The 23,909-nt window shown below is 34.1% G+C and overlaps 1 protein-coding gene across 4 annotated transcripts in view; it reads left to right on the forward strand.

Annotated features, from left to right (window-relative positions):
• The window catches only part of POT1 (protection of telomeres 1), a 78,599-nt gene that overhangs the window by 3,389 nt on the left and 51,301 nt on the right, over positions 1 to 23,909 (forward strand). For all 4 annotated transcript variants that reach the window (XM_032870060.1, XM_032870052.1, XM_032870068.1 and 1 more), the window contains exons 3-6: positions 5,599 to 5,671; positions 8,954 to 9,045; positions 21,885 to 21,998; positions 22,770 to 22,817. In XM_032870060.1, the coding sequence (XP_032725951.1) occupies positions 5,599 to 5,671; positions 8,954 to 9,045; positions 21,885 to 21,998; positions 22,770 to 22,817 (327 nt within the window). The remainder of the gene's footprint in view (positions 1 to 5,598; positions 5,672 to 8,953; positions 9,046 to 21,884; positions 21,999 to 22,769; positions 22,818 to 23,909) is intronic.

Raw genomic sequence — 23,909 nt, forward strand, 5'->3', positions numbered from 1 at the left:
TTCACAAACTTATCCTATAGCAGTTTAGCACCCTGAAAAGGAGTGGAAGCCCTGGAGACTTCCAGGCTGGTTGGATTCAAGCATAGACCCACCATTTACTAGTGATGTAATTGGGAAAGTAATTTTATCTGCCTGTGCCTTATCTTTTCCATTTGTAAGCTAGGAATTGTAATAGAACCTACTTCATAGAAATGCAATGGGGATTAAATGTAAAGTACTTAATGAATTCTAAGTATTCAGTAAGTGCTGATTACTGTGGTCAGTATAATGGTATCATTAACATGCCTTTGGACAAGGAATTTACCTAATCTCATAGTTTTCAGTGAAAATAATATATCATAATCTCATTCACCAGAGACAGGATGATTTTGCAATTAGTGAAGTCCAAGCTTCCAAGGCTTTACTTGAACAAGCCCAATACCATGTTAGGAGTCTTAGAAACGAATTTACATTTTCATATTTGTAAAATATACTCAAGTGGAATGTTTTAACCTAAAATGGTTAAGATTGCTGTCTCTTTCCATTTTGACTTCCCCCTCCATCCCATTTCCTGTCTTATCAAGTGACATTGGAATGGCTGAGAACATTTTTGGAACATGTAGGTAGGGGGAAGTTGACTTGTGGAATAGGTTTAATGAGTTGTATTTGTGTGCTTTGCAGTTAGTTCCATTTATAGCCAGATATACCAGCTCTCCTGGTGTAAGAAATGTTCTCCAGGAACACTCCCACTCCCTGGGTAGTATAGAAGAAAAGTACAGAGTCAGAAGTTGTAGGAGGGTATGAATATATACTGTTAAACCTAGCATGGGATGTATAGTTATTGGATAAAAATAGGTACCGAAACAATGGAATCAAGCTACTGCAAGGACAGTTGTTACAAATCTTAGGCTTATATAGGATAGAAACTTAATAGAAATTATTTCAAACTTGTCAGCAGTCCTAAAAATTTACACAAGGTTATTAATAACAAGTGGTGAAGTAAATATAGTTGTTGTAAACTATCAATAACAAACTAATTATGATTTCTCACTTTAAATATTCCATTTCATATTAAAGAATACATTTTGTTGTAAAGGAAAGAAGAGGAAGAAGGGATGCATTTAAAGAGGATGTAAGATTAAAGGGTTAATAACATTGGGGACAGTTAATAACACAGGGATCTGTCTAAATATGTTATTGTTACTGATTTGTAATTTCTGCAAGATTTCAGTTTTTTTGAAGTTTATTAAGACTTAATTGAATAGGTCACATGTGGTTTGCCTTCCTGAACATTCCTATAGTTGATAACAATGTGTTTTCAGCAATTGTCTGGTCTGTTGGTCTGTGAATGTTAATGGTATAAACTTGTATGATTGTGTTTTCAGGTCTTCTCTATTTGTACTGATTTTATTTCTCCTTGTTCTATCAATTACTGAGAGAGAGGTGTTAATACCAGGTATGATTGTGGATTTGTCTGTTTCTTCCTTTAGTTATATCATTATTCATCTGTTTTGAAGCTTTTTTATTAAGTGTCTATGTATTTTGGATTGTCATTTCTTTTTGATGAATGTATCCTTTTGTCATTATCAGCTGTCTCTATCTCTGGTAACTCTTTGAGCATCTGTTTTATCTGGTAATATAGCCATGCCAGCATTCTTAGATTAACTGTTTGGCTGGTATATCTTTTATTTTTTAATTTATGTTTTTATATTTTAAGCATCCCTTAGATAGCATTCATTAGATCATGCTTTTTAATCAAGTCTGTCAATCCAACAAAATCACTGTTTTACCGGATGGAGCCGCTCTGGCTAAACAGGCCCTTACACTCACCATTTATTTGGAGTGCTTAATTTATATGTAAAGTAATTGTTATAATGGTGTTTAGGTAATACTCTCTTGCTCTTTGATTTCCATTTGTCCTTCCTGTGATCCTCTTTCATTCCTTCCTGAGTTCTCTGGGTTCTGTTAAATATTGTTTCCCATTCTATTCTATTTTCTTTGTTGGTTTGAACAGCACCTGCCTTATTAATGGTTAATCTAGTACTAACAATATACATTCTTATTAAAACTTACTTAGAGTTAATATTGTACACTTTTCACATGACACTTTTTATTTCTCATGTTCTGCTTCATTCTTCTCACTTGACAAATAAAAGAATTTTACAGCATTAAAATTCCATTTCCTACTCCCCTGTTCCTTGAGCTGTTAGGATATATCTGTTTATATGTGTATTATAAACTTCCACCTTACAATGTTAGCTCTTGCTTTTTAATGGGAAATTGTCTTTTAAGGAAATTAAGAGAAGACAAAAATATAGTCTTTTATACTGACTGACATATTTACTATTTCTGATGTTTTATTTTTTCCAGTAGACCCAAGTTTCCCTTCATCTTGAAAAATATCCATTAGCATTTCTTGTAGTACAGCCAGAGATGAATTTGCTTAGTATTCCTTCTTATAATTTGGGGTGATACGGGACACCTGGGTTGTCAGGTGTCCCGTATCACTTAATAGTGTCTGCTTTAGGCTCAGGTCATGGTCCTGGGGTCCATGGGATCGAGCCCCACATTGGGTTCCTTGCTCAGCAGGGAGCCTGCTTCTACCTCTCCCACTTCCCCTGCTTGTGTTCCCTCTCTCTCTGTGTCTCTCTCTGTCAAATAAATGAAATCTTTAAAAAAAAAATGGGGGGGTGATACATTTAATATCTAATATTCACTTTTATCCTGAAAGCTAAAATGAGATTTCTGGAGTATAGGCCAACTATAATTTTTACTCTCAGCAATGACTCAGTTTTCTATCCCCCATCTTCCTCATTCACGGCAATGTGGTGAGGATCAAAAGTCTTCCTGTGGGTGAAAATTGGATTTCTTGGACTGTAGAAAAGGAACCTTGAAATTATGAATCTGGGAGTTTATGTAGGACAGCTATCCAGCTTTACCCTCTCCTCCTGAGAGACAGGACAGAAACCTCATCTCCTGAATGTAAATACATCATTGAGAATGTAAAGAACTGTCTCAAGGGTTTCTCCATCCCTTATTGAAATGTAAACACATAACTCTGAGGACATAAATCTCCCTGGAAGTCTCTCACTATTCAGTCATCCTTAAACTTCCGAAGCTTATTGTTTAGTTCAACTTCCACTTTTTTCTCTTGATGTTTGAGGAGTACCTTTTCCAGGTTTGGGGGCTCCTCCCCAGGTGCTGGGCCTCTCTCCCTAGGTGCCTGAGTTTTTGGCTCTCCATTGTTATAAAATCTGTGTGTCCCATTCCAGAAAGCAGAATGTCATTTTCAGTCATTCTGAACTCTCACTTAGAGCTTTCATCCAGGTGGATCAAGTGGAAGAGTAACAAAAGCACCCGTTTTAAGTTCATTTTGATTAATTTAATCTGATCAAAGTTCTCTTGATTACTTTGTGTCTTGATAGTGTGTCCTTTCCTGTGTTTTTATATGCCTCATAATTTGTTGTTGTAGCCTGTACCTCCTGTCACGGGCAGCGGGAACCAAAGGCAGTAGTTTTTTATTCCTGGGAATGTGCGGGTCTTTCTACAGAGGCCTTTAGTGTGGTGTGTTGAGTTAATCTAGTTAGAAGTTGAGTGAGGTTTTGGCTTTGTTATTTTGGTTACTTCAGTGTGCTATAAGCTTTAAATTCCTTTAGAATTTCTTTGTATTTAGAAGGAAGTTTGGTTGGCCAGAGGGGGTTTCTCATTGTCTTTAGTTAGGTCTTTTCCTTGTGCTTAATTTCTGCTGGTTTCTCTCCCAGCTCTTGTGCCTCTGTCCCAGTAGTACATCATGTTAATTAATCTTGTGATAAGTGGATGTCCTTTGTTTTGATTTAGTCTTGGTGTTGTCAGGCAAGGTCACTCAGGCAAGGTGACTTGGGTCTTGCAGGTGAGGTCTGCTAGTGATTCTGCCCTGTCCCTAGCTGTAGGTCTGGTGCTCACAGCTGTATACCCCTTTTTCCTTATCCCTAGAAGAGAAGAGAGTGTTTTTTTTCTGCAGTACGTGTTCACGAAAGCTCTAACGAGAGTCATAGCTTTTGTCCTCCTAGGAGTTTAAGAACTTTGCCCTCCTAAGCAGTTTAAGGACTTTGTTTTGAGAGAAATATGGGGTAGGGAGATGGGGAACCCAGGCAGGGTTTCCTACAATAACTGCTACCATCCTTACTCTGACTCCTGGCCTGACCTTCGTCATCAGATTTTTGGAGAAGAGCTTATAAATGGGTGTGAATTCCCACTTGTGTTTGCAGCTCCCACAGGTTCCAGGTCTTCTCCGTAGCCCACACTTAGCCTTTAGCAACTTGTTAAAATGTCAGATGAATTTTCTGACAGATGTCAGGCAGCATTTGCCATTTACTTCAGGTGAGCAACTGCTTGCCACCCATCTCTCCTTGAAGATCTTCCCTTTCTTTAAATTTCTGATTAGTTGGTTACCTTGTGACCTCAACTCACTGTTGCCCCTCTCTTAGTGGAGATACTTCTCTTTTCCTAGATTTCTGGTTAGTTGGTTGTCTTTTGATTTTAGTTCTCTGGCAGGTCAAAAAAAGGTTGAAATTTGTACATTGTCCAACCTTTTGTTGTACTTTCCAGCATTCTACCTCCAAGTGGAACTGTTTTTACTTCTGACTGAATCATGTGTGACTGATAGCCTTATTTTAATTTTTTTTTAATTCCTAGTTTATAAGTAAAATTGGTATAGGAATGTAGGTTTTTGTTGTTGCTGGTTATATCAAAATCTGGAATATTAGTGTGGGAGATATGTATTAGAGATCCATTTTTATTTTTTATTTTTTTAAAAGAATTTATTTATTTGACAGAGAAAAAGAGAGAGCACAAGTAGGCAGAGCAGCAGACAGAAGGAGAGGGAGAAGCAGGCTCTCCGCTAACAGGACCCTGGGATTATGACCTGAGCCGAAGGCAGCCGCTTAACTGACTGAGCCACCCAGGCACCCCAGAGATCCATTTCTAAATTTTATTAAATACATTTTATTTCTACGTGGAAGTTTTCAAAGAGACCTATAATGTATTTTATTCATAGGATCGTTAAATTTTAGAGCCAGAAGAAAGTATAGAAACTACCTACATTAAATACTTCATTTTATCTGAGAGACTGTGATTAAATAGCTTTTTTAAGGTGACAGACTTTGTTAGTTATAGAAGAATGAGGACTAAACTCTGTATGCTTTAGTTCCTTGCTTTGTCTGCACTGCCCTCATTTATGACATTACCATTTTGCATTTTTTAATTCTTTAAATTAGTGTTTATTTCTTTCTAGGAGCAAACTCTTCATTTTTCTTCTGTAGAGAACAGCCTTATGGGGGTTAAAAGGAAGCTGAAGTCGAGCTAGCTCATCTTTATCTGTAAAATGAGGAATTGTATAATATTTAACTAATAAGATTGTTTAAAAAATTAAGTTTGACCCTAAATAATTAGGCCTTCTGAAATTTCTTCAGTAAAATCACTTTCATTTCTTAAATATGGTGACTTGAACATAGTACTTCGATTTTTTTTGGAAAAATAAAAGTTTATTGCTTTTAAAATAGTTTTTCCAATTTTAACTTATCTCTTGGTATTATAATAAGCTCTTGGGTTTTCTGTATAATCATTTTTCTCTCATTTTAGGGAAAACTCTCACTTATTTCTTCTTTAACTTATGGTGGAAACAGAACAGCTGTTTTGAAGATTGCACTACAAGGTATACAGTGTAATAAGACAATTTCTGCTTAACCTTTTTTTTTAACCTTATAATCTACAAATGGATAATTTAATATATATGTGTACACGCATGAGCACAGAAATGATTTCTAATGGGTAATAAATATACAGTAGTGTAAAAAACTATAGAATAAAATAAATTTTTCTATACCATCTATCCTCTTTCCCCTCACCCATTTCTTCTATTTTATTTCAGATTCCTTTAATCTCACATCTAAACTGTTAAAATAGCTAACTGGTCCCCGTGCTTGTAGTTTCACTAGTGTGACCTAAACAGCTTAGCAAACTTAAAACAATGATTTCAGCATGTTATTTGTTATCTAGGTATAGTTATATGAGATTATGCCTTCTTCCTAGTAACCGTGAAATAATCCTGGTAGGCTAGGAAGAGCTGCCATGGAGTATTTGAGGACCAGAATAGGTCTCATCCGAGTCGTGAAATTGGACTGAAGAATGGCCTGCAGCAATCAGTGGGAAACAGACTTTGAATTACAACATACTTTAACTACTGAAAACCAGTTATATATTAGACACTGTTCTAGGTATGGGAGATACAGCAGCGACCAAAATAAAGCCCTTGCCTTCATGAAGTTTACATTTTAGGGGGGTACATAAATTCAATAAATAATTACATATGTAGTATTAGATAGAAATGTGGTCTGAAGAAAAATAAAGCATAATAAGATAGTAGGCCTGGTGAATCATTCTTTTGATATATTGTTAGGTTTAATTTGTAAATACTTAATTAAGGATTTTTACATCTAAGTTTATGAAGGATGTTGTTCCATGTCTTTCTTTTCTTGTAATGATTTTGAGTTTAGTATCAGCGTAATGCTATCTTCCTGGAAAGAGCTGTTAAGTGGCTCCTTCTCTTCTATTTTCTGGAAGAGTTTATCTGTAATTGCTTTTATTTCTTCCTTAAATGTTTGTAGAATTCATCAGTGAAGCCAACTGTGCCTGGAAATTTCTTTATGGGAAAGTTCTAAACCCTAAGTTCAGTGTATTTATTTATTAATAGGGCTTTTCTTTTTTTTCTTTTTTCCTTGAGTAAGCTTCAGTAGTTTGTTTCTGAAGGAATTTGTCTATTTCATCTTAGTTGTCAACAATATTGGTATAAATATATTATTTATATTTAATATAATAATATTATAAATACTATATTTATTATATTATTTAATAATTATAATTAATAATTATTTAATAACTTAAATAATTATATTTAATATAATAATAAATATATTATTCATAATATATTTTTGATATACTTTTAATGTTGGTAGGACTTATAGTGATGTCCTGTTTCATTTATTTGATAATTTGTGACTACTTTCTCATTTTTCCCCTGATCATTTTGGCTAGATATTTATTTTATTGATATTTAAAATCACCTTTTCTTTTCATTGATTCTTTTCTGTTTTTTAGTTTTCTGTAACATTTTATTTTTTGTTAATCTGCTATTATTTCCACTCAATGTACTATTAACTTCTAATACTATATTTTTCAACTTCGAAAGTTCATTTTGAGATTTTTAAAATATCTTCCATTTCTCCTAATCATGTTCATGGCTGGTAATTTTTTTTACTGGACACCAAACATTTAGAATTTTATATTATCATGTTGGATTTATTTGTTATCCATCCTTTAAATATTACTTGTCTTTATTTTGGGATACATTTAATTTTCCTGGAATCAGTTTGATTCGCTTTGTTGGGTGGGTATAGAACAGCCTTTATTTTCAGACTAATTTGGCCTTATCACTAAGGAAATACCCTTCTGACAATTCTGCTCTCTGCCTTGTGTATGAGGATTCCATTCTGTGTGCTTGGAACCAGAACAATTCCTAGCCCTGTGTATCTCAGAATTGTTCTGCCTTTTCCTTTCATGTGGTTCTTTCTCTTCATGAGGTACTTATCTTCCACATACTTGGAGATAAGTATTCAGGCAAAGACCTGAAGGACCCATCTCAGGGTGCAGAGCACTCTCTATCCGTGCTGCTGTTTTTGGCACTCTGCCCTGCAAATTCTAGCCACCTTGCTGTCCTCGTATCTGAACTCTTCGGAATTTGGTGAAGGCTGCTGAGCTTTGTTGCATTTTAACTCCATTTTCTGCTGCGTGGAAATTCTTCAGGAAGTAAGCCAGGGGTATTGCCTTATTTTCCTTCTCAGAACACTTTCCTGCACTTCCTGTTGTCTGGTACCTGAAAACTGTTGTTTCATATATTTTTCCTTAGCTTTCTAGTCATTTTAAGACTGGAGAATAAACCCGGTCTCTATTAGTCCATCATGGCCAGACACAGACATCTGATAGGTCGTTTAAGATATTAACAGTGTTAGAAATCATTGTGTTTTTATATTTGATACACATTAGTGTTTCAGTTTATGTATACACTTGTTTTGAGGAGTTGAAGAGGTAAGTGAAGGGAGGCAGTAGGCAGCTGTGAGGCAGTTGTTTCACTGCTGCATGCCAACAGACCTGACAGAGTAGCAGATTCAAGAATTCTAAGTCACAAAAAAAAGGATATCATTTTGGAAAAGATCTTTCATATACTCCTATAGATGCATAAAAATCTGATACGAAGGCAGTTTCTTGGAGTAGTTGAATATTTGAAAGCTGATATGAATGAGACTTTCCTCAGATGATATAATTGAGTCTTAGCATTTGGCTCTGCTGCTCTGGTTGTAGAAGGTGATCCCTGGAGAGTGAAAATTGTGAAAATTCTTTTTTTTCCCAATTAAGTTTCATTTTCGAAATCATAGATAGTTTGGTCTTTACACATACACTATTCTTTTACTCTTTAATTTGTGTGTGCTGGAGGAGAAAATCACACTTATCTATATTAAAACTTAATGTGCTGACACTGTAGATTGCTGGAAGTTCAGAAAATGAACTATTTGGGGGGTGATATGTTATATAGTGTAAAAATTGAATAATTTCCACACTCAATTTCTTTTTATTATAAACATGGAAAATAAATAGAATGTGGATATTTTATGCTGTTAATGTCATATTTATAGAAATTTTTAAAATGTATTCTAGTTGAATCTTGTTATAATTTTGGTTTTAGTACGTAATAGTATTCTCTGCATTATCTTTGCATTACTTAAGGTATTAAATTAAAAGTGAATTATAAAAATTTTACTTATTCTTCATAATTATATTTTGAAGTAACTACAGTTTTTAGAATGTAGTTATCAGTCAGTTCTCTTATGTGTGTAAAACTGCTCTAATTAGTGTTTTTCTGTATGTGTTTTTTCCTCTATAGAACAAGAAAATTCAAATTCAGAGATCAACACCATCAATGTATTATTTTTTGGAAAATTAGCAAAGGACTGTGCAAAAGTTTTCTATGAAGGGGTAAATTATTTTCATGTTACTTTTTGTTTTAGGAGTATAATTTAAAATTATTGATGTTATATTCATTCTGTAGATCTTTTTTTTGTTTTATTTTCTTTTGTTTTACAGATTCATTATGTATTTGCAGGTATATAAAAAGGATACTTCAGAAATAGTTTTAAAATTGTAACATTCCAGAGAGATTATAAAACTTAACACTAACATAAAAAGGGACAATTTTTTCTTTCACTTCATTTTAATATTTAATATTTAACAGAATGTCTTAAGGATATGTACATTTTGCCCTCAATTAAAAAATAATTCTTAATAACTAAAAAATATATAAGCTATAACTGTATTTTTATATTATTTTCTGATAACTGTTTTAAAATACATGCCTGTTAAATTCAACAAAATGCTAACAAACTGAGCCAACAGCAGATTAAAAGGAGCAGACACTATGACAAAGTCCCAGGAGTACGGTTTGGTTCAGCATAAAAAAATCAGTCCATGTAACATATCACATTAATAGAAAAAGGGAAGAAACAGATGGTCATCTTAACTGATACACAAAAGGCATTTGATAAAATCCTGTACTCTTTTGTAATCAAAACACTTGGGAAACTAGGAACATAAGGAAACTTCCTCGACACAACATAGGGAAATTATGAGAAACTCACAGGTAACATCAAACTCAGTGGTGAACAACTCAAAGCTCCTCACTAAGATTAGGAACAAGACAAGGATGCTTACTTTACCACTGCTTTTCAACATTCCGCTGAAAGTTCTAGCCAGAGCAGTTATATAAGAAAATGAAATAAAAGATACCTAATTTTAAAGGGAGAGGTAAGACTCTCTCTATTTTCATATGACATGATTCTGTATTTGTAGATCCCAGATAATCCAAAAGAAAGCCGCTAAGTTTAATAAATGAATTCAGCAGCATTGGAGGGTACTAAGTGAACACGTAAAAATCCGTTGTTACTATTTACCCATAATGAGTGGTCTGGAAAGGAAGCTATGAAAACAATTCTATGTGTGTTAGCATCTGAAGGAATAATATACCTATGAGTATATGTAACCAATGAGGTGAAGGATTTCTACACTGAAAGTTAAAAAACATTGCTAAAAGAAATTAAATAAGACCTAAATAAGTGAACGACATCTGTATTCTTGGGTAGGAAGACAATATTGTTAAGCTATCAGTACCAACCAATGTGACTTGTAGATTTAGTGTAATATCCCTATCAAGATTCTATCAGACTTTAGAAATGGAAAGGCCGACTCAAATTCATTGAGCGTTTCAAGGGACCCTGCACAATCTAGGAAAAGAATAACAGAGTCAGAGGACTCACACTTCCTGATTTCAAAACTCAGCACAAAGATACTGTAATCAATACTGTGGGACTGTTATAAAGATAGATATGTATACCAACAGAATAGAGTTAAGGATCGAGAAGTAAACTCATATATCTGTGGGCAGTTGATTTTTGACAAAGGTGTTAACATCCATTCGGTGTAAAATGATACAGCCACTGTGGAAAACAGTTGGACGTTTCTTCTTAGAATTATGGTATGACCTAGCAACCCCACTAATAGATATACAGACAAAATAATTGAAAACAAGAATTCAAACAGATATTTGTACACGAGTGTTTGGTTGGAGCATTGCAGCAGTTCCCCCCTTTATCTGTGGGGACAGGTTCTAGGACCCCCACTGGAAGCCTGAAACTGTGGATAGTACTGAACCCTATATACATTGTTCTTCCTATATATACACACCTGTCATAATAAGTTTAATTTATAAATTAGGCACAGCAGGAGATTAGTAACAATCAATAATAGAACATTTATGGTAATATACTGTAATAAAATTAATGTGAATGTGGTTTCTTTCTCTGAAAATATTGTACAGTGCTTACTCTTCTTGTGATGATGTGAGATGATAAAAGGCATACATGATGAATTGAAGTGAGGTGAATGGTGTAGGTACCGCAGTATAGCCTTAGGCTACTGTTAACCTTCTGACAGTACGTCAGAAGGAGGATCATCCGCTTCTGGACCATGGTTGACAGTAGGCGTCTGAAACCATGGAAAGCAAAATCACACACAAGGGGGGACTACCTCATTTATAATAGCCAAAAGGTGGCAAGAACCCAAGTGTCCATTAGCAGATGAATAGATAAAGAATGTGCTATAGTCATATCATGGAATATTGCTCAGCCATAAAAAGGAATGAAGTTCTGATACATGCTACATCATGGATGAACTTGGAAATGTTATGCTAAGTGAGAGAAGCCAAACACAAAAGGACAACTATTGTGTGATTCCACCTATATGAATATGTGGAATAGGCAAATTCACAGAGACAAAGTAGATGAGAGATTACCAAGAGCCTGGGTTGGTGTGGGGGAATGGGGAGTTTTTCCTCAATGGTTAAAAAATTTCTACTTGGAGTGAAGAAAAGGTTTGACAATAGGTAGTGGTGATGGTTGCACACATTGTGATTGTAATTAATGCCATTGAGTTATACACTTAAAAATGGTTAAAATGGGGAACCTGGGTGACTCAGTGGGTTAAGCCTCTGCCATCAGCTTAGGTCACGATCTCAGGGTCCTGGGATCGAGGCCCAAATCGGGCTCTGTGCTTGACGGGGAGCCTGCTTCCCCTGTCTCTTTCTGCCTGCCTCTGTGCCTACTTGTGATCTCTCTCTCCCTCTCTCTGTCAGATGAACAAATAAAATCTTAAAAAAAAAAAAAAACTTAAAAAATAGTTAAATGGCAAGTTTTCCATTATATTTTGCTTCAGTTAAAAAAACACATCTGCAGTGCAATATTTAGGCAATACAGATTTGCAATAGAAAATGAGTCCTTCAGAGTTCTTATACAGCATACTTTCTTTTGGAGAAAGGTAGACAGTGAACAGATAAACATAATTTTCTAAGTGGCAGACAGTGCTGTGGAGAAAATAAAGCAGGGGGAGAGAGAGATGTGAGGATATATTTTAATTTGATGAAGGAAAGACTCTGATAAGGTGATATTTGAGCAGAAACTTGAAAGAAGTAAAGTGGTCCTTAGATATTTGGAGTAACCAGGAATTTGTAAGTGCAAAGGCTGAGAAGTATGAGTGCATGTTCCAGTCACAGCAGGGGGTCAGTATCTAAATCCCAGCAGGTGTGATTGGGGCAAAATGCTTAACTCTGTTCAGTGGTTTTCAATTTTAATCTTGAAAGATTTAAAAAATTCTTCAAAATTTTTTGTTTAAAAAATTAATCTTTAGATTAAAATGAATAAAAATTAATTTTAAAATTCTTTAAAAAATCAAGATAGTATTAATACCACCCTTTCTGGATTGTTGTCAGGATTAGAGATAAATGTACCTACTGCTGGCACTGTGTGGGAACTTAGTGTGTCGCCACTGTTATTATTGTTATGACTCTTTATCTTACTGTAATTAGATGCAGCCCCAATGAGGAAAACAGCGAGAGAAAGTGCACCTTGGTCTGAGCCCAGAAGTGTGGCTTCCAGTTAATTACTGGCTTTTGAATAACCATTGATAATCTCCAGATGTAAATTTAATCAAATATAAAGTAAGAATGTTGGATTAGCTGAGAATTCTGAGTAATTCTGGAATACTGTGGTTTCAGAAACTTACCATTTATAAATGATTTAGTGGACTTGAGAAATGCTGTTTTTGTAAAACCTGTCTTTGGAGTCTAGAATAATTTATTTCATGTCAACTGTCAGAAAATCTGCCTTTTTTTTTTTTTTCCTTCTTCTAACCAGTGTTTTGGGAATAGATTGCTGAACTCAAATTTTGTCTTTTTGGCCAAAAAGACAAAGAAGAGGTGGTAACTCCATTAATGTTTTCCTAATTCATAATTTGAATAAAGGAAAGGAGAATCAGTGTAGTGATTTTTCACTTCTGTGAAAAGTTTGTTATTAAATCCCTGGTGTATTTTAAAATTCTAGAATTTAAGGAAATAAGTATTTCCTGTGTGATTGACATCCGAAAACTCCTATGATATTTCATCAGACTGTCTCTTAGGATGATAAATAGAGTAATTTTCGGTGCAATTTTAAAAATTGGAGATACATAGTTCTAATCTAGTTGTTATGGCATAGCAAAGTTCCAGAAGCAAATATACTAAAAAAGAGGTGTTATCTGACAGTTTGCTTCAAGCCACTTAGGTAGGGTAGAAATCAGTAGCTCTATATACCTATTTTGATGGGGCACTTTTTGTGGGTGCCTCCAGTAAAGGCATGTTGTCATTACTATTATTATTCCTATTATTATTATTCTTGCCTTGAAGGCATGATTTTATTTCAGCTTAGGTAAAATAATTAATATTCATGATGGCAGTTCTGAATTATTAAGAATTCAGTGCTCAAGGAGATCTGAAGTCATGCCATTTTTTTTAAGGGCCATAGTCTCCAGAAATGATGAAGTGGAGAGGGAGAAAAAAGGAGAGAATATGGATGAAAGTGAGAACATTAAGTAGGTGTTTAACAGGGAAAGATTCACTCATTAAGAAAAATAACTTATATAACATTTTTCCTTTGAACTGGAAAACAGTATGTTACAGTGCTTTGTTGAGATAGGGAAAAAAGAAAAATACATCAGTTCAGTGATGAATTTGCATGTGATACTAAGCTATAACATATTTTCTCTGACTCCCCATCCTTCCAAAAAAAAAAAAAAAAAAAGTAAACAAAACCAAATAAATGCTGTTAACAGCTTCCTTATTCTTCAGGCTGCTAGACACACACAGGGAAGTTTTGCCCTGATACACTGAGTTAGTAATATTTAGTTTTCAAGAATTACAGAATATACGAAATAAATATGAAATGTAGTTTTATGTTCTTATTTCGGATGATTCTTTCCATTCTGTAAAGAGTTCCACTTTTTATTCCCAAAGATTTTATTCATTCGACAGAGATTGAGAGAGAGAGAGCATAAGCAGGGGGAGCAGCAGGCAGAGGAAGAAGGAGAAGCAGGCTCCCTGCTAGGCAGAGAGCCCAATGAGGGACTTGATCCCAGGTCCCTGGGATCATGACCCAAACCAAAGGCAGACACTTAACCAACTGAGACACAAGTTGCCCCAAGAGGTCCACTTTTAGCATTTTTAAAGATTTCACAGACCGTCCTTTCAACTTGCTAAGATCATTAAAGTTGCCTTTCCTTTCTTCTGTCCTGATATTTTTTAGTAAGTAAGATATTCAACTCTCTGCTTCAAATTCTGGCCAGAGAAAAAAGACAGTTGTAATGCATGGTAAGGAGGGAGGCTCTAACATCCTTTTTTTTTTTTTTTCTTTTCAAACTAGTATTTTTTTTCTTTTTTTTTTTTTAATTTTATTTTTTATAAACATATATTTTTTTTCCCCAGGGTGAATCTCCAGGTTTACACACTTCACAGCACTCACCATAGCACATACCCTCCCCAATGTCCATAACCCCACCCCCCCCAACCCCCTCCCCCCAGCAACCCTTAGTTTGTTTTGTGAGATTAAGAGTCACTTATGGTTTGTCTCCCTCCCAATCCCAACTTGTTTCATTTACTCTTCTCCTACCCCATTAACCCCCTATGTTGCATCTCCTCTCCCTCATATCAGGGAGATCATATGATAGTTGTCTTTCTCTGATTGACTTATTTCGCTAAGCATGATACCCTCTAGTTCCATCCACGTCTTCGCAAATGGCAAGATTTCATTTCTTTTGATGGCTGCATAATATTCCATTGTATATATATACCACATCTTCTTTATCCATTCGTCTGTTGATGGACATCTAGGTTCTTTCCATAGTTTGGCTATTGTAGACATTGCTGCTATAAACATTCGGGTGCACGTGCCCCTAGCATCCTTTTTTTTTGAGTCAGCTAGCTGGAGTACCTTAGTGGCTCAGTCGTTAAGCGTCTGCCTTTGGCTAAGATCAGGATCCCAGGGCCCTGGGATTGAGTCCCACATCAGGCTCCTGCCTGGAATCAAGCCCCGCATCAGGCTCCCTGCTCCACGGGGAGCCTGCTTCTCCCTCTCCCACTCCCTCTGCTGTGTTACCTCTCTCACTGTGTCTCTTTCTGTCAAATAAATAAATAAAATCTTTAAAAAAAAAAAAAAGTCAACTAGCTGTAAAATTAATTTTTGTGGAAAGACCATCCGTTTGTAAAAGAAGAGTATTCTAGGGTTCAGGGATCTTCAGTGAACTCCCAGCAGTGTACAAATCATCAGAAGAGATCCTTTTTTTTTTTTTTTAAGATTTTATTTATTTATTTGAGAGAGAGGGAGAGCACGGAGGGGAATAAAAGGGAGAAGCAAACTCCTTGTCGAGCAGGTAGCCCGACTCAGGGCTCAACCCCAGGACCCAGAGAGCATGACCTGAGCTGAAGGCAGATGCTTAACTGACTGAGCCACCCAGGTGCCTCAGAAGAGGTTCTTGAACCAGTTAAATGTGTATGTAAATGTATGTATGTATTTTTTTTCCCCTCTCTGAGAAGGTCATTTATAACTCTTAGGCTCAGAAAGATCCATGAACCCATGATCATTAACTGCTTTTTAAGGACAGAATTTCATATGATTCTGTTATGGTGTATAGTTGAGTTAATATTGAAGTTCCAAGAGTAATTAGTTATGTGCCCATATACAGAAATAATAATGATTTGATATTGGAAATTAGTGTCTTGTAAATATCCTGTATTATTTTTAGTGGAAGTCCTATAACAAACCTTAGCTTTACAGTGGCAGTCTTCATAAAACTACAGATGACAATTACTGCAGAAGATTACTAAAGGCTCAAATGATAAACATGTATAGAAGCACTTTGTAAACTGTAAGATTCTATACAAATATAATATCCTAAGTATTGTTATAGAACTTATAGTAAGTGGAGAGACTGCTCTGTCTCCACAACTGTATTCTTTTCCTGCTCAGGAAGGTAGCATGGACTTGGATTAGATCTTGTAAATAGTTTGATTTAGAAGATTTTGTTCTTTTTGCCCGGTCTTGAAGGTTTTAAAAAAACATTCAAGTTGTGTGGAAAGGTATAACCAGAAAAGCAGAAGCTGCCCCTTTCCCTCTGAAGCCACTCATATTGCCTAGTGTGATAAAATTAGATAAAATCCCTGCTTCTTTACCTTGTACCTTTCCAACTTTTATGTATATGTGTGTATATCTGTGTGTACTTATGCATGTATGTCTATATCTATATATGCATGTAGATAAGCTCGTACATGCCCTTTTTTCATCAAATGACAGTACTATTCATGTTTTATAAATTGCTTTATTTAACAGCATATCTTGGACATCTTTAGAGGAGAAGGGTTTTAAAAATACATGGTATTGAATATTAGGGATCTGTTGATATTTTAAATACATTTTTATCTTTTCCTTTAAGATTCTTATATTATTATTTGGAAACACAATAAAAGGGTTATAATACAATGAATTAGCAAAATATGTGCAGTACATCTACAAAATATGTACAATGTATGAGATATTAGTATTTTCCCTGACATACGAAAGGTGTTTTCTGCAATTGAAATATACTTTATATAAGTATTCATTAAAACAGAATAGAACTATACTGGCTAATTAGTACTTGTCAGCTAACCTAGAATGTTAATAATGGTAAGCCAAAGTTTTTCCTTTTTAAGATATAATTATACAAGACTGAGGTCACAGTTTACTTTAAAATCTTTCTGGGTTTAAAATCCATGAATGCTGCTCATTGGGGAGGTCTAATTAGGCTATTTATTTAAGAATTTAAAGTAGTAAGGTTAAAAATTATTGAAAGTCAAAGGTAAAACTCTTTGTGTAGAAGAATGGATTTTCTAATTCAGTTCTTGCACAGGGGCCATCTCTGTATTGTTCCAGTTTTAGTGTATGTGCTGCTGAAGCAAACACTCTTCATTCAGTTCTTAAACCTTTGTTATTTGTCATTGGCTTATTCCCTTAAGGTTAGCTCCACATTTGATTACAAAAAAAAAAAAAATTTGTAAACATTAAAATGAATTTTAACAAAATTTCGATCCTTGCTCTGTGAGACTAATGATACATTTTGCAGGAATATACACCCTGTAATTGAACCTTTTTTTGTATGAGTTTTAGCTTTCCTTTAAAAGTAAGATTTAACATTTAATAAATGGACATAAAATATGGGGAAGGACTTTTTTAAAGTATTTTGAAAGTTTAAAGAAATATTTTATCACAAAACCATCAGAATTACAGACGTTTGTCAATACATTGTTTTCCCTCCATTTGAGATTTAGTTCTGAAGGATGTTGTAGAGTAGTGCCTGTCTTGGAAATTAGGAGATCTTGATTCTTGTCTTGATCTATAACTACTTAGCTGAATGTTACCTTAGACTGTTCATTTATTCTCTCTCGCCCTTATTTTCTTACCTGAAAAATGAAAGTGTTTGATTATATGATCTCTAAAGTCCTGTTTTCAGTTCTGACGTGCTGAGATTTTTTGAATTAAGTTTCGTAGTACTCATACAGTTTATTTAAGATTTAATGAAGGTATCATATATATAAGTAATATGTAGTTACATAGTTGGTTATTCATTTAATTGTCCAAATACTTGTTGATTGTTTTTGGTCTTCTGTGCTGGATGTCCTGAATAAGAGGGTAATGGACCTTGCCATCATGGGACAATGCTCAGTGGAGCAGAGGAAATTAAACAGTTATTATATAATTGATTATTTTATCCAGATATAATATGACTGAGATTGAGTAGTAGAATTAGAAAAGTAGCAGAAAGAATGAAGATGGGTTCTGGGAGAGTGGGTTAGTAAAAGAGAACAACATGTACAGAGCCCCTAACTGAGGAGCCTGGAATGCTAAAAATTACAAAAAGGAACTATTCTGGGGTATGTTGCATAGTAGGTAGCTGGTGAGGTGGTGGGCATCAGATCACACAGGGATTTGTAAACCATTTACAGATTTTGGATTTTATGCTAATATTGCCTATAGTACTTCCAATTAAGTTCTTAGCATTATATAACCAAATATGTTAATGTTCATAAAATACATTTTTTATATTAGAGAAACATTTTCTGTCAGTCACTGCGTTATCAGTGGCATCAGATTCCTGGCTTCTCCCTTCACTCTTTCACTCTTAATTGGTGTTTTAAAATATAATAACAGGATTTGCAAGGGCGGCATAGTAAAAATCACTTAATGCCTGTTAAAGTCAGATAGGTGTTTTTCTTTTTGGATTATCAGTTGTTTCATATTTCCTGTGTCTTTTTCCTGCTTGCTGAAAGTATAATAAAGTGGGAATTTTGGATACACTATCAATTAAAAATTAACAAGTTGATATACTAGTCTTGCAGTTTACATTTTTTTTTAGTCACAGACTGATTTGTTTCTTGTTCCACCATTGATTATGTTCTATAAGATATTAGCATGTAAAAATGACATGTTAATATGCAAATAAGTTGTCTGCTCTTTTTTTTTATTGTTGATTTTTAAGAACACTTCTTTATGTTAAAAAGATCTATGCTGTTTTCATTGATTTTTTTTTTTCTCTGAAACTGGTTTGCAGTAGAATATTCCTGTTGGCTAACCCAAAAAGGAAGTTGTTTAATGACCAAGTCTCACTCCTTTTAAGACACTGACAGGGTAGGTTAGACAAAAAGAAAATGACACACTTGCTGATATCTGAGTATCCTGAGTTAGTTCAAAGATTTCAGGTCTACCAATGTGTTTTTATTTTTAGAACATTGATACACAGATATTGATAAAGCCTTATCATTTTTAGTAATATGGTATTCTTCTCAGGCTGATTTCCTAATAACTTCAGCAGATTGAGATAAAATACCTACTCTGTATATCAGAATGCATTCTTAGCACTGAACTGTGTGATTCCTATTCTTGTTTGAATGGCTTCAGTATGCTCTTTTCAGAAGCTTAGAACTTAGAACAATGCATATTAAATCTCATTTTCAACTCAGTCTAATGAGTGTTTATACAAACTAATACTGCCTATTATATGTTTATCTTTCTTATCCTCTGTGCATTTGAATTAATTTAAAGCTATTACAATTTGTAAATTCATGGAAACTAGATTCTAAGCGTCACTTATTTTTTTCTCTCTTCTGTTTAGGTTTGTACTTTAATTTTACCAGTATTAATTTATTCAACATATACTTGTACTATGAGCAGAAGCTCCTTCCAGCCACTTTTACGGTATATAAAGGTAGATAAGACATTCTTAGTCCCAGGGAGCTTATAGACTTAAAAGCATTAAAAACATGAAGAATCATTTGTAAATAATACACAGGCAAAATATATTAAAATACTGCATAGGAGAGTTCAGAGAAAGGAAGAATTATTTTTCTCAGAAACAATCTAAGACCTCATAAGAAAAGTTTTTACAATCTGGGTTTTAAAAGATAGATAGGATCAGATAATATGCAAAAGAGAAAAATGCTGTTATTAGTGGGGGCTCAGAATAAGCAGAGAATATACATGGAAAAGCACTATGAATGTAAGAGAACCTGATTTTTATAGTATTAAATAGACATACATAGAAATAAAATAGGCCAGGTAGATTGGGATAGGATCATTGAGGGCCTTCCATATAATTTATATAGATATATTCAAATATAAGTTCATGTTTAGAAGTATAATAAACACATTAGTTTTCTTAAATATTTTCAGTGGTTATTTCTATGTTGTAAAATTTGTGCTAGAGGAAAAGTTATACTACAGCCTTCTACTGAATTATATTGCTAATATTGAAATAGAATTAGACTTCTGAAGAAAATTTTCTTATGAATGCTGATGTCCTGCTCTTAGTGATTTTTTTCTATTTAAAATGTTTTCTCCATCATAAAATAAACATTCTTTAAGTTTAGATTATATGGAAAAATAGAAAAATATTCATCTGCACAATAACGTTTGCATTTTATGTATTTCTTTTCATATAATATTTAAGACATTTTTCAGTAAAATAGAAAATAATATGAGATAGGTTATTTTTTGTGTGTGCTTTTAAGAGAATTTAGAACTGAAAAACTTCCCTACTTCTGATTATCTTTCCCTGTGAGTTTGATTAAACAACTTTAAATCTTTGACTAAAATCTCAAGTTTTCGTTTAAATCAGAAGTTTTAGGCAGTTGAAACCATTGCTTATTTTTCAGTTTTAAGAGTAATATATTCCAGAAGCAGTCTCACTTTTTATTTTATTCCCCTTTAAAACTGCCTGGGGTTACCTGGGTGGCCCAGTTGGTTAAGGGTCGTCTGCTTTCAGCTCAGGTCATGATCTCAAGGTCCTGGGATTGAGTCCCATATTGGACTCTTTGCTCAGTGGGGAGCCTGCTTCTCCCTTCGCCTGTTCTTCCCCTAGCTTGTGTGCATGCACTCTCCCTCTCTCTGATAAATACATACATACATACATGCATACTGCCTAAAAACATGGTCAAAACAGAATATTCAGTGAAAAGGAATATTTTCTCCCATTTATCTGTGAAGAGTTGTGGTTATTTAGCATTATCAGCACAAACACAGTTATGTTCATAGTCTCATGTGAAGAAAAAAATGTAGAAAGTTGCAGAGCCAGAAGTTCTGAACAGGGCTCGAGATTTTAGGAAGGCCATATAAGATCCATATTTTGAGTCACGGTTTGTTAATCGCAGGCCTACTTTGTGCCAAGCCTTATAAATATAGAGCAGAATAGGACATGACCCTGCATGGGGAACCTGGGTGGCTATGTTGGTGTCTGTGTCTTGTGTTCCGCTTGTGTCATGATCTCAAGGTCTTGGGATCGAGCCCTGTGTTGGGCTCCCTGCTCAGCTGGGAGCCAGCTTCTCCTTCTTCCTCTCCCTCCCACTTCTGCTCTAGTGCGTTCTCTCTCTCCCTCTCTCTCAAATAAATAAATAAAATCTTTAAAAAAAAAAAAAAAAAAGACATGACCCCTGCCTTTCAGGGTGTTCACAACCTTGTTTAATGGATCTAAATAGAGAATCCTGGGACTTGACACCAGACCCTTCCTCAAATGTGCAAAGCAAGTCTGTAATGCAGGATACTTCCATTTGGTAGAAATTAAGATTATTGAAGGAAGCTGCCTAAAACCCAGGAATTTTTATGTATCTTAAGGTTTTGGTGCTAAAATTAGAAGAGTAGGATAATAATTATATATATATATATATATATGTGTGTGTGTAGCATATATTATTGCATATTATATATTACATATGTATAGGGCAGCAAGACAAAATTTGCTGAATGTGTATGTTCCAATATTTAGAAATTAAGAAAAGGAGATTTAACTAATGAATGAGAGAGGCAAGAATAAATGGGGACTGGCTTCTTACTTTAGAAGAAGGAAAATACTATTTTCTTATTAGTAGGTAAATAGAAATTTCTTATTTATGTCTCATACCCTGGATTTATATGCACATGTATTAGCTTTGTGACAGTATGGAGTTTTTAATACTAATGGCATGTCTTTCTCAATGTCGTCTCTCAACTCTGACATTTAGTTTCATTTAAATTTCATTCTTAATACTTTTGGATCATCTGTTATCTCTTCATTATTTCTGCAAACCTATTCATATAAATTGAGATAAACATTGATTTTTGAAGTCCCACTAAATAAATAAAAATTTTTGGGTGATTTAGTTAGTGTTTTCCTGGTCTGTGAAGTGAGACATTATGCTTGTCTAGGACTATGTTGAAGCCCTTTTAGAGGAAGTCGTAGTCTCGGTCTTATATTCAGGAATCATTAAACACATGTAGCTAACCTATTTTCCATGTTGTAGAAATTACTCCTGTTTTTAAATAATAATAAAAATAAGCATTTATGTGACATTCAGAATTACAGATATTGATGATTTAAAACCATTTTTTCCTCTGTAGGACACCATTGCTGTAGCTGGATTTACTGTGTTGTCGGCATCTTCATCTACAAGCAGAGATGGTAAACATCGCTTATTTTTGAAAGCATTTGAAGACTTCAGATCAACTGTTTATGTAAGTGTATAACTTTTAGTCCAGTTATTTTGTGGTTTTAATGAGCTAAGGGGATGGAATAGGAGCAGTATTTCTGTAAATCTGCAGATAAACTATTTAGCCTGACTGAATTATTTTAATTAAATATTTTAAGTTTAAAGCAAAAATTCTCTTCTCAGCTTTATGTTTAGAATGATTCCAGGTAGAAAAGAAAGATCCCTTAAAAATAATTATTTACTAATGGAATTTTTAAAACTTTGTAGGTACTCTAGATCTCATTCTTTACTCTTACATCATCAGCCTTTTTTGATGGTCTACTTGATTTCACTTTAAATTGATCAAATGCCCTTTTTTAGGTAAAACTGATTTCCTTCTATTTTATTCTTTACAGAGATGCTGATTCTCTGCTTCCCACTCCACCCCTCCTCCCACAGCCCTGTGTGTGCGTGCATGTGTGCATGTGCACACATGGAGACCATCAGTTTGGTCAAGGCTGTCAGAGAAGTAGAGCTGGGCCAAGTCCTGTGCTTGCAGGCCACCATCTGCCTGATTTTCTGTAGTATACAAAATATGGATGGGCTAGGGCTGATCCTCTGATATTGAAATTAATGGATAAGACTGAACCTTAGACAGTTTTGCACATGTCAGTCTTAATTTGTAAGGCATAGTTTTGTGCCATTCTAGTGAATTTGAATATTACACAGTTAAGTGTATAGTTTTGGTGCAGTTAAAGGTCTGTAATCATATTGGAGGATGGTTGTATACAAGTAAATCCTCTTTTTTTGTTTTCAGGTTTATGTTAAATCTGTCAGAGATTTTTCTTCAGAATCAATGTCTTTGGTAAGATAATACTCAGTTTAATTTAAAATATGCACATCCACACACACACATAAAGATAACACACATGTATGTATTTCATATATATATGATATCCACTTATAGTCTAATTTTTAAAATAGTAATATAATGGGAAAATAAAATATCTACCTTTTTGATATCTAATAATGTTAAATTTGAGTTATATGTTTACCTAGTAATTAATAACTGGTTGTTCCTTTATTTGAAATATCTGTTGGTATTTTCTATAAGCTACACATAAAAAAAATTAAAAGGGAAAAACATTTTATTTTGTGAAGATACTAGGATTAGTACTTTTAAACCTCAGGCAGATACTTTTGTTTCTTTATCAGTTGTATTTATAAACAATATCATGTGCCAAATTGTGATTTACAAATTATTTAATTTTAAGAAGTTTATTATACTTGTGATACATTTTTCATTTCTTTATCTTTTTTTAATATTTTATAAAATTTTGTTAAAGCAATAGGAAGGTTCCCATTTTTAGGTGAGCTACATGTAGCTGAGTAAAACTGGAAAAAGGGTAATATATATGATGAAGTTCAATATAAAGTTTACCTTTTGCCTGTGTTCTTAAACCTTTTGTTTCTAATCGACAGAGTCCAGAAACTGTTTTAGTTAACAGTGACTATGGGGTACAACTTTTAAATTCTGAATAATGCTATATGGAAATATAATTCATATTTGTTATTTAAATAAACTGTAACCAATAAAAGGGTTGATATACTTTTTTAAAAGCATGAATTAGCTGCAGGTATTAGTTTTTCTCAAAATTATTTTAGATTGCTCAGCTTCAAATATTTGATACATCCACAAACCTGTATATAAGGAAGAAGTAAAGGAAAGAACTTATGAAATTGGTAAAAATGTTTTTTCAGTGATCCCAGATATTCTGATCTATTAGACTATAACTTAGATGCTCTGCACGTATATACTAGGTTATTTACATGGAGAGTCAAATTATAATCAAGAAGTTGTTTGTTGTTCATGAATTAACAAGTACATTGCATGGATCACCATAATGGTTAGTATCATTGAGCTATATGCTGGCCTGTCCCATTCATCTATACATTA

Source organism: Lontra canadensis, unplaced genomic scaffold, assembly GCF_010015895.1.
Source record: "Lontra canadensis isolate GAN:19392208 unplaced genomic scaffold, GSC_riverotter_1.0 scaffold2, whole genome shotgun sequence".
Lineage (NCBI taxonomy): Eukaryota > Metazoa > Chordata > Mammalia > Carnivora > Mustelidae > Lontra > Lontra canadensis.